The 11,763-nt window shown below is 37.8% G+C and overlaps 1 protein-coding gene across 1 annotated transcript; it reads left to right on the forward strand.

Annotated features, from left to right (window-relative positions):
• Nucleotides 1-988: 988 nt before the first annotated feature.
• On the forward strand, nucleotides 989-11,183 carry LOC117297048 (nuclear receptor subfamily 2 group E member 1-like). Its single transcript, XM_033780173.1, has 7 exons — nucleotides 989-1,230; nucleotides 6,595-6,828; nucleotides 7,714-7,952; nucleotides 8,217-8,354; nucleotides 9,447-9,543; nucleotides 9,800-9,949; nucleotides 10,088-11,183. Exons 1-7 carry the CDS (start codon nucleotides 1,113-1,115, stop codon nucleotides 10,333-10,335), a joined length of 1,224 nt encoding a protein of 407 aa, XP_033636064.1. The 5' UTR covers nucleotides 989-1,112; the 3' UTR covers nucleotides 10,336-11,183.
• The last annotated feature ends 580 nt before the right edge of the window (nucleotides 11,184-11,763 follow it).

Raw genomic sequence — 11,763 nt, forward strand, 5'->3', positions numbered from 1 at the left:
ATAGTCTTTGGTACGACCAGTGGAAAGTTCCCAATATTGTCACTTGGAAGCAGGAATCTGCTTACTACAATTTTTTACGCTTACGGACCTCTGTAATTACATGATTCTATGGACCATAAAGCAAATAATTCCACGGTAAGCAGAGCCATTAAAATAAGCATACTAGGTTATTTCTTAATGAACCCAAAGCTTACTGTGTATTGTGATGTGTTATGAGAAGTTGTATTTGACGCATCATTCTGTTATCATTACAAAATCAAATTGCTTCATTGGCTTTTCTTAATATCATGATTATGTTTTAATTGAATTCATAATGATAGCAGGAGGAGGAGCACGAACGATTATTAGTTAACGTCATTTTTATTTATTGGCATTCAGCGAGGGTTTCCGATCGGAAGGGTGCCGTCATATTGAGCAAATTACCCGCCACCTCAGTGGACTCGCTCGCTTCATTCTCTCGGTCAAGACACCGTACTCAGTTATTGTAATCGCATGACAAAGGAGTGAATTTCACTGTATAACAGTATCATTTTTAGCAAGAAATTGCTCTGTTGTTACATCGGTCGCGTCTATTTGTCTGATGGGGTTACGACCCACACGCCTGGGGACGCTCCATGGGGGTAATACGGGCAGCAATACGGGCATCGTATGCCGGGCCGGAGGATTGGACTGACTACCAACCATCCGGTCAGAATCATGATCCTGTCCTGCTCATTGCATTCAACCAATGTTTCTATAATATCAACATACACGGCACCGCCATTGTCCAATCATCATCCAGAGATTTCGTTTTTTGGGGGGACTGAGCCGCAATAACAAAAGCCACCCAAATAGAATTATCCGCCATTGTATTGTCATGCTAATCCAAATAGGGGGTAGGATTCGTCCTTAACTTGGCCCCTCAGTAGCCCACGTGACTGACAGGGTGGCCCTGTCGAATTGCCCTGTGTTATGAATAAGTAAAAGGCGACCCCAATAACTTGATGGATTTGAGTGGAGTTCAGGACCACTAGACACCCGTAGTTCTTGAAAACTTTGGGCATAACAACCACAAGTATCCCTGCTGGATCATCTTTGATTTTAGACGCTTGCATAACTGTGTTGATTGTATAATGGCAGTTTGTACGGATCGTTCAACGCAAATTATAAGCACATCTCACCCTGGTCGGACCATGGAAATGGTAAATGCTGCTCAACGGGCAATGAACGCCAAAGTCACATCTACATCAAGTAAGTGTCACATTACTATTTGAAAAAAAAAATCTTATCAGCTTTGAAAATTATGACTCTGTATTTCAATTTCAACGAATTTACTTTAGATCTATAACAAAAGTAAAAGTAAAATTAAAAGTTGTTAGAAACAATACAGCAGAATATAAAATAAGAACTCGGTAAAATACACTAAAAGTTTTTAGAATCATGGATATTGTTATATTCAATTCAAGTTTATAGTAGTTATTTCTCTTAGAATTTTAAACAAACCTTTAAAAAGTAAAGAATATGATGTGGTAAACTATGCCCCACACAGAATAATATTACGTGTAACACGGTAGCGAGCTTTGCGTAATACCGGTAGTACCTACACAGTGCGTAAGACCGGTAGCACAGATACATTGCGTAAGACCGGTAGTTACCCATGCAGGGGGAACTACTGTGCGTCACACCAGTAGCTGGTTTTGCACCTGCTGAACTACAGCGGTCCACTAGCTGCGACTCCGAGCATGCTCTGAGTCACCAGGGTTTAAGATTTATGATATGTGCTTACAATATTACTTCTAATATAGCCCCATTTCAGCCAGCCTATTTACAAACAATATATACAACAACATTTAAAGTATTGCCTTTTCAATAAGAAAGCATCCACAAAGTTTTAAAAGATAAAAACAAGTAGCCTACCCAATAGTTCTGATCATTGATCTCCAGCAATCGGGTATTCAGCTTCTATACAGTTGTAAATCAGCCATGTGCATGAAACCCTAAACACTGCAAATAATGTTTCGCGTGAAATAATTTGCTTATGTTTATCCGAGTCTAAGCAACATATGCATTTTTAATTGTAGTCGTGAGTAAGAACAACAGTTTGGCGGGAAGAAGAGTAGATTTGAATCTACTAAAAAATAATTTAATGTGATGGGAATGTTATCAAACTCAAATCATTTGAAAAGTATGTATGTCTATTTTTTCATAAAAACAGTCGACCCGCGTATTGCTCCATTTACTTCATGAAATTTCATTTGAAGAGCTAGAAGGCAAGTATAAATAAATGTATCAGCTTTTTAGGCGACGAATAACATGCTATTTTTAATTTAAATATCGGCAAAGAGTCTCTTAAAAATGTGTATAAATGTTTCCATTTTCTGTCGACATGCTTGAAACCTTGCCTCCCCCTCCCTAGAAACATAAATCATCCACCGTCTTCTACCCCTCCCATCTCCCATTTCTAGAAACATAAATCCTCCACCGTTTTAAAAAGAAAGAATCCCCTCCCTCGGGGAAGGCTACACCACTTTATTATCCTCTAAGAAAAGCAGAAGAAGAAACATTTCTTTGGTAAAGAGTTAATTCCCAGCGTTTACAATCCTTCAAAGGGTGACGTGTTGGTCATTAGTCAACGCATTAGCCATTACGGTCCGACTCAATCGGAATGCTATACTTCTGTTGTGACTTAAATGACCACTCTTAAATAGGATCTGACATCTGTTGCTGCAGGCACGTACATCTATAGATACTCTTCATCAAATCAGGGTTGGTCACATTCGAAATTTGGCAGCTCGGAAGAATGTAAAAAATAAGGGAACATCGACACAATTCTGTTTTGGTGATGAAAATAAACACCAAAACCATTTCTCTACTTGTTTCAATTGGGTAATGCAGCCTTAGTTTGAACAAAACATCATTGCGGTTTTTAGGAGAATAAGTTTTTTTTTATCGCTTGCTTGAGGACGAGAATAATAAACTACTCCAGAAGATTCCAGCCCAGGAGTTGTAGATTCCAATTCAGAAGCTAAGCTGTCAGTCATTCCAAATCAAATGGCTCAATGAAGTGGTTTTCTTTAATTGTTAAACCAACTCATTGTTAGACTCTTGTATAGACGTTTTGATGTGCGAAATCTTGAGAGCAACAATTAAAAACTGAAAAGGGCAATCTTGAGATTTCAAGGAGACTTTTAAAATCTGGGCACCACGGAAATTAGACGTCAGTGGAAAAAACCGCAAGTCATAATGAATTTTGTTGGTCTGCAAAGATGTCAAATTATGTATCAATTAAAACAATCGATTCAAAATTCTGGTAGAATCAAATCTCGTTTTTAAGCTCGCAAACTCTTTTTATAAATAGTTTTGCAGAAAGTTTGTAATAGATTGCTGCAGCAATATTTTGAGTTACATGCAGAAAGTAATCAAGATGACACAACTGTTCTGGCTTGCTTTATAAGTAGTTTCATGAATCAATATAATTAATGTTTTCAAATAACTTTACAAACCTTTAGTCAAACATTTGTCAGGACATCAATCGAGCAAAACATGTGGAATACAAACTTTTATACCATCAGTTTCAGTCTGCAAGAAACCTCTCTCAGATATTAAAGATTTGTATTCTTTTCAACTGAAAATCACCAAGTCATATAATCTGTATTAAAAATTAACTTGTACTTTGCATCTATTCATGACGGATTAAAGGGATAATCTGGTTGAATTTGAGATCTTAGTGATGAATTCAAAAGATCTCCATGGATACAAACTTCTAGAGTTGAGAAATAGTGTGTGTCCCGTAGAGCATAATGGAGCGACTTTATATCCCCACAACATGCCGTCCATCAAAGAGACAACACGCAACCCCAAGAAAAGAGTCTCAACAAAAATCGGATTTCATACTCAGACGCTAAACCCGTCATTAATAACTTCGAAGATGAAGTCAACGCCTGAAAAATAATAGGAATACAACTTGTAAGAATGCCTGGTATTACTGCCACACTGACTTGCTGAAATCCCTAAGTGTTCCGGGAACAATGCAGGGGCTTTTGGACCACGCTGGGCAAGGCAAAAGGCGCTCAAATCCGGGCGAATGATTCGGCCCTCAACACGGCTTTTGTGGGAGTTTCGACTAAACTGGGCACACGTTATTTATGAAAGCTTTTTAACGGTAAATCGCCTTTACTCTGTGCATGTACAGTCGAAATCTTTCCTCTTTATCGTTAATCTTAAGTCTAATCCAGTCCTTTTTTTCCTTCGTCTGTTTCTTGTCGAGTGTTTAACTCTCTGCCAAACTCAGATTGCTAATTATGTTCTAATCTTAAGACCCAAGGTTAATTTAGACAGCAAGTAGAACGAAGGGTTATATTTAGAACTGTTATATTACATGCAGCGTAGACGAGCGTTTTAATAAAATAGAAAACCAAACTGACTGTTTTTTGCTAATAATATTAAGCGCATACGTGATACAATTTAAAAACATTAATTCGTGATGATTGCACAAAGGATTACCAAGACATCAAACCAATAGAAAATAAAATTAAGACAAATTACAAACACAATTTATTAATTTTGTAAAACTTATCACATGAAAACAGTATTTTCTGATTTGTTATTAAAGTATTCACGTAAAGTGAAATGCATTTGAATTTCGGGAAGTATATAAACCCCTTAATTACATTCAATACTGGCGACTCATCTGACATTCATGTACAACATGTTCACATAATTATTATTTATTTATGCATGTTTTTATCTGCATGACAGGACGACATTAACGCAAATGAGTTTTCTTATTATAACATGAGCTCCTCTCCTATTCAGAGTGAATTGTGCTTTTATTTTCGAGGCCGGTTCTAAAAGATATTTTGCAAGTTAGTTTAAAAACACAAAGATTGCTTTGAGTAAGAAAACTCAAAAGTCACTAAAGTCAAGTGCCAACATAAAAAAGGGGAAAATCAATTGCATCGACGGAATGTTTTACCATTGAACGCGAGCGATTTTTAGGTGTCAGTATATATAGTTGTTGTTTTTATACGTTCCATCATAAAAAACAATAGCTCAATATGTCGATAAAAAATATCGATGTGAAAGAGTTTATGATAACGATACTGTGATGTACGTGTAGTCTCTATAACACATAATATTGTACACAACTATATATCTCGTCAGTATCCTATATACAGAGTTTGGTCCATAACATTTTGTAAAAGATTCTTACATGCCTATAAATCATATTCATGAATCAATTATAAATTTTTTCAAAGTGTAAATCCAAATTTAATTTGTTTGTCTAACTAAAAACCGCAGAACAAATATTATGCTTGGTTATCGGAGTTGGTGCAGAATGAAAGGGAAAAGACAAATCTAGTCCCAAACAGGTGTGCTGCCCTTTCCCCATTCATTAACAACTCTAAAGATAAATCGCGTCTAAGTATTAGGATTGTTAGTCCAGTCAGTCTTGTTACTTTCTTAAGATAGGTCTTTGAGATCCCAACTTTGCATGCCAGCAATGGTCAATCTATTAACTCATCTTAATGAGGGATGATCTTTTGTGGTCAACTCGAACAGCAATTGAGTTGAGGACCTCCCCTAAAAAGACAGATGAAAGAAGGTCAGATGGACCTCTCCAAAGTTATGAGCACTCTTTACTCCCTAGCAGAGTTACATCAAAATACCCTTACCGAACCCTTCAACCAAGGTACCCATTCCAAGATCTTATTTCGTCCATGGCTTTCATGAGCTCTGCAGAGCAAAATCTTTCACCAATGTGTTTATCGACATTTGTTGAAAAACTCAAAACAAAAAGCATACGTCAGAAGAAAATACAATGTTTTGGCCTTAAACAACAGATTCTGAAATCTTTGCCAGTTTATTCTGAGTGACAATACTGTCAAAATATCGAACTTCTGAAATGGTGTCAACTTTATACAAAAGAGCGGGTGATAATCATTGACGGGCCCGATGGCTCAAGGCCCGACCACTCGACTGATCTCAGGCTTGCTGTGATGCGCAAGGTTAGCGGTCCTAGAGTAGAATGAGTGCGGGTGGAGGGTACTTGTAGAGAGAGTTTTGATAGGGCAATGATGAGGGGCCAATTAGGCTGACCACCGGGGGCGGGGGCTCATGTTCATAAAATGATAACATATAAATTGTTGGGTTTTTTTTTTTTGGGGGGGGGGGGTGGTGAGAGTTCCACGTTTTGTAATATCTCATGGTTTTGATGATTACTTACAGATGAAACTGAGTGGTCACAAAATGTTCTATAACCAAAAACATTTCATCAAATATTTTTATGATTTGTTTCCCTCACGAATAGATAAAGTATTTATAACCTATAAATAATCACACAACCTTGCGCTTAAAAACAATGGACTTGATCAAACAAATACCAAAACAATTTCATTTTCTCTTTATCGCAATTCTGTTATATATTTTTGAAACTCTTTTTATTTTAATGATGCAACGTCACTTATGTTTGCGTCCAAGAAAGCTGATAATCGAATGGAGTTTTAATGTAACAATTCCAGGAGAAGTCAGTTTATATGAAAACACGCGTCTTGTGTCTATTATATTTTTGTGTGTGATTGGCTAATTTCTAAATGTTAATATTATTTTTCCCAGGTCGTATACTGGACATCCCATGCAAGGTGTGTGGTGACCGTAGTTCGGGCAAGCACTACGGCGTGTATGCCTGTGACGGCTGCAGTGGGTTCTTCAAGCGAAGTATTCGGCGCAATCGTACCTATGCATGTAAGAACCGTAGCGGTGGACCATGCCCCATCGACAAGACCCATCGGAACCAGTGCAGGGCGTGTCGACTCAAAAAATGTATCCAAGTGGATATGAATAAAGATGGTAAGTTTCATATTAAGGTTTCACAATTTAATTTACCGGTATAAAACAATGTACTTGCTTGACAACTTGTTTGAAATGTTAGAGAGCGATGAGGGGACCTAGGGAATGATAATGCAAAAACAGCCGGTTACGATGTAAAAAAGAGTGTTATACATTTTAACAAAAAACTTCACCTTTATCAATATTAAAAGCACACTGTTTCTGATATGGTAACACCTGCGAGTTATAGTAAACATTCCGAAGCTGAACTGTGTTTTATTCATCTTCATTGCTATTGCTGTTTAGTGGAACACTAACCCACTGAAAGTTTAACTATTAAAGAACTGGGTTAAGTATACTACTGAAGATAACATGTTCAGAAGTATTCCCTTTGCACCTAATTGTATCATGGGGTAAAAATCAACACAATGTTGTCATCTTTCCGATTTTCTTCGTCGAAAAGGGACCACAAATCTACCCGTCTTTTGTGTAGTACTCCCCGGGCTCGGTGAAAAGGAAGACGGGCGCATGAGAAGCACATGCCAGCTGCATAAACAGGGACTGACTGGGACAATGCTCCCTAAAGGCACCCTTTATAGAGACCTGGTCCTTAACCAAAGACTGGCATACCTCAACAACTGAATTAAGCTGGTTTCATTTTCGTATATTAATTTTCATATAGGAAAGGAGATTTATTTCATCGTGTATTATTTTGGCATGGTGTTTACACGTAATGTTGAAATAACTTTTCAACCTGCCTAAGGCGTACTGCCTCTTCTTGAAGTCAATATTATTTTAAGGTCAACATGACTTCATAAAAACTTCTTTTTTTTGTGGTGACAAAACGTGTCAATACATAAATGCCATGACAACTTATAACAATATTATTTAAAATTGTCTTATCAGCCGTTCAACATGAGAGAGGGCCCCGAAACTCAACTATAAGGAAACAAATGGCATTATATCTGAAGGAGTCAGCAGCAGCCGTCAACGATGTCTCAGGGCCGTTGGTAACTGCTTATTCTCCCCATGCACAGACCGTGATTAGTCCGCTAGGTGGGGTAGAGGCTTACGGAACACTCCTTGTCAGCACTCCAGAGTATGCCCTGCCAGCCGGGCCGTTCCCGTGTTACCCAACACCAAAGGTAAGCTTACGAGTTTAAATGTCAATGTCAGCCATCCATCATAACAAAAATGGGACCTCAGTCTATCGTATTAATCATGTTCAGCAGCGGAAACTAAGACAAAAATTAAGACCAGCGCGTAACACCTTTATGCTGCGCATGATGACAGTGGTTCAAAGTGCAAACTTATACTCTTTTAGTCAAATAATAAAGTTTCTTGTCAATTCCTGAAAATTTCGTCAAAATGATTAAAACATCTGTTTATACTTTTCTTTTAATTTTCAGCACTATCCCCGAGACTACATCCGACCAATTCATACGAGTGTGGAGACGGTATGTGAGACGGCAGCCAGACTCTTATTTATGAGCGTCAAGTGGGCCAAGAATGTACCTGCATTTGTATCACTACCTCTCAGAGATCAGGTAAGACAACACTGTGTGATTTCCTTTACATTACTTCACGTCAGGATTTTATTTTTACTTAAAGAAGGAATATTACAGAATTGGTTTTGCTAACACAACAGTTGCTGGCAGTGTAAGCACTTTATGTAATCAACCATATACATAAGCCGACAAATCTGTGGAAGTTCGGATCGATCGGTCATCTGCGTCACGAGAAAATAGGGAAAACCCGATAACACATTTTGCATGACATCGATTAAAAATGAATAAAACGCTCACTGAACGAAAAACGTCAAACGGGAAATTAGGCCGTGTCCGAAACGACGACTTCGGCTACAGCTATGGCTAGATCGCGCGCTTCTGCTATTCTTCAACACTGGTAGACGCGCTGATCTAGCCGTAGCTGTAGCCGAAGTCGTCGTTTCGGACACGGCCTAAGTTTTTTTTTTTATTTCTCACCAAATATGACATTTCAGACAGAAATATTTCACGGGATGTTTTCTCTATCCGACCGTGTAAGTTTTATGTAAATCTGTGATCTTCACGATTTTTTTCTTACCAATCCTGAAATGTTCCTCTAAACAAACTTCGCAACCATTCATGCTCGTCAATGGTATTTTGCACATGGACAGAATGAGAGATAACCAAATGACGTCAGTAGTTCTTATGTACATGCTGATTACCTTTTACAAGAAAGTTAATGGATATCAATACATGTATACACAAACTAATTACCTATCAGTAATGAGATCGTTGATTTGTGGACTTTTGCACACGTGGCCTTGTAGATAATGACACGTGTTGTGTAATTAATACCACCGTGAGAATCTACACTGACACTAATATAAACCAGAGTGAATATCCATCAATCAACACACGTCAGTACATTTCAAATCATGATAATTACATGTAGATCATTCATCGCTATAATTACACGTACTTAAGTTTTAATTGATGGCTGAAAGCGTTTGAGATGGCTATAGGTGAACGGTCATAAATCTTTGACGAATAATGGTCCATGGTTTATCCCCTTTTTTTTGGGGGGGGGGTGATTATTGAATACATTACGGTCTTGGGTATTGTGGTTAAGTCATGTTATTGTGTTGATTTCAGTTGCTGTTATTAGAGGAAGGATGGAGGGAACTCTTCATACTTGGTGCAGCACAGTGGCATATGACAATGGACGCTACGGCTCTCATGAATGCAACAGGTATAGCCTAATATCATTTTTACATTCAGTTTGCCAAACTCAACATTTTAGATTTTAATGATTTAAACAAATGAGAATAATAAGGAAACACACTATTTTGAAAACTCAAAATTAGACGAACTACACAGTACAAGAGAAGACTAATGACAACATTTCTGTCTTGAAAACAAGTTAAGACTTCCACATAACCGTATATCAGAAACATGAGGGGGTTTTTCCGTCACTGATAATAACATGGAACAACATTTAATTTTAGGAATGCAACCAGAAAACACACCGGCAGAAAAGTTTGCAGCAATCTCCAGCGAGCTAAGAGTTCTTGAAGAAATCATTGTAAAGCTGAGACAGTTAGAGGTAGACGCTACTGAATATGCATGCCTGAAGGGAATTGTCGTCTTCAAGACAGGTGAGTTGCTTGGAGTGCTGTATCATCTTATTGAACAAAAACCTATATAAGGCACATTTGAAACAGAGACAAACACATTGGTGAATATTTCATCTGGAAACGACACTTAAATTCCACTTAACTATTCTTTACACACAGACGTCTCCGGTGTCCATGAGACCTCCTCTGTTGCTAGTCTCCAAGACCAGTCGCAACTGACCCTCAGCAAATACATTACACTCCGACATCCGACACAACCTTTCCGCTTTGGGAAGCTTTTGCTGCTGCTACCTACACTAAGAGCCGTCAGACCCAGCACTCTCGAGACCTTATTCTTCCGCCAGACCATTGGTTCAATGCCTATGAGTAGACTGTTGTGCGACTTGTATAAAGCCCACGAATTCTGAACACATTCGTCGAGGTGTGTATCATTTAAAGCCAAACTTAAGTGCCTTAAACATTTACGATTCCAAAGATTATGTTAAATATGGGTTGCTTTGATAATAATTAAATTGTAAAACGGACGGGTTTTTACATTCAAAACAATATTTATTAAGGAATAGATTTGAAAACGTGTATTTTTTAGTCAACCTTGTTGCTAGCATGTTAAGTCCATCACTTTGAATTTGAACTTACTCCCACTGAACATAAAAGCATTAATTTATGCACTTATTTTTAACACTCCTTTATATCACAACGAAACAGTGTTGGCTAACAGTCAGACTGTTACGGGCCCTTTTCGAAACCATGACTTCGGCTTCCTCCGGCTCAGGCTAGCTTGGCCCCGCGGTTGTTTTGACAATATTGCGAGTGATTTGCGTACGCGCCCAGCCAGGGGCTTCAAACGAGAGGACGGAGTCTGAAGCCGAATCCAAAGCCAAAGCCGTTGTTTCGAAAGGGCCTACTAAGACACATTGTTGAAATTAATTTAGTAGTAAATAACAGAACACTTAAAAATGCAGGTTAGAATATCTAAGATGTAGACAAGTCTTCTTGCCATTAGTGTAAGCTGGAATCTCGGTTGATTTGAAACGCGGTTGCCCTTTACCATCAAATAATGTTTATCTTTCTCAGTGAAGTTTTCAACAATTAATGAAATTGGACAGCACAGATTACAAACAAGTGTTTGTATTATTACGGACTTGAGGGTTCTGGTTCACAGTTAAGGGCACTAAACACATTCAGTAATTGTCAAAGCTAGGCCAGTATGCACACTTGGTGTATCCAAACATATGCATAAAATCACAAATTTTTGAAATATTTGACTCAATTTGGTCATCGAAGTTGCAAGGGAATGATGAACGAAAAAACACAATTGTCGCATCAATTTGTGTGCTTTCAGATAACAGGCTTCTCAAAAACTGTTACTTCAGAGGGAGCTGTTTCTAATAATGTTTTGTACTATCAACAGCTCTCATTTGCTCGTTACCAAGTAAGTTTTTATGCTGAAAACTATTTTAGTAATTACCAATAGTGTCCAGTGCGTAAACATCGGGGTTGAGTGTAAGCTAAATTGCTCTTATACCAGCGTTGCCTACTAAATGGCAGTCAAGTTAATTCATTGCCAAAATGGACATGAAATCACTTTTGACTTTAAATTTTAAACGGATAAAACAAATAATAGCGCAAATAATCTAATATTTGATATTTTGGGCATAATCTTCAGCCGTGTACGCGTATTTATAACTTGATTAATTGACCTTAACTTATTGCAAGCATCCTCAAACTGTTTGTTTTCGTAGAGACAATCTAAACTGCACAGTATTAAGCGACATAACTTCCCGTGTTAAACTTAATTAGATGAATGTGAATAAAAGTGTAAATAATTTGTATAC

Source organism: Asterias rubens, chromosome 11 (assembly GCF_902459465.1).
Source record: "Asterias rubens chromosome 11, eAstRub1.3, whole genome shotgun sequence".
Taxonomy (NCBI): domain Eukaryota; kingdom Metazoa; phylum Echinodermata; class Asteroidea; order Forcipulatida; family Asteriidae; genus Asterias; species Asterias rubens.

Excerpts from the sequence above, each read along its gene's own strand:
- LOC117297048 (XM_033780173.1), top strand. The coding sequence starts at position 1,113 with ATGGCAGTTTGTACGGATCGTTCAACGCAAATTATAAGCACATCTCAC. Across the intron at positions 1,231-6,594 it reads CAAAGTCACATCTACATCAA|GTCGTATACTGGACATCCCA; the intron begins GTAAGTGTCACA and ends TATTTTTCCCAG. Across the intron at positions 7,953-8,216 it reads CGTGTTACCCAACACCAAAG|CACTATCCCCGAGACTACAT; the intron begins GTAAGCTTACGA and ends TTTAATTTTCAG.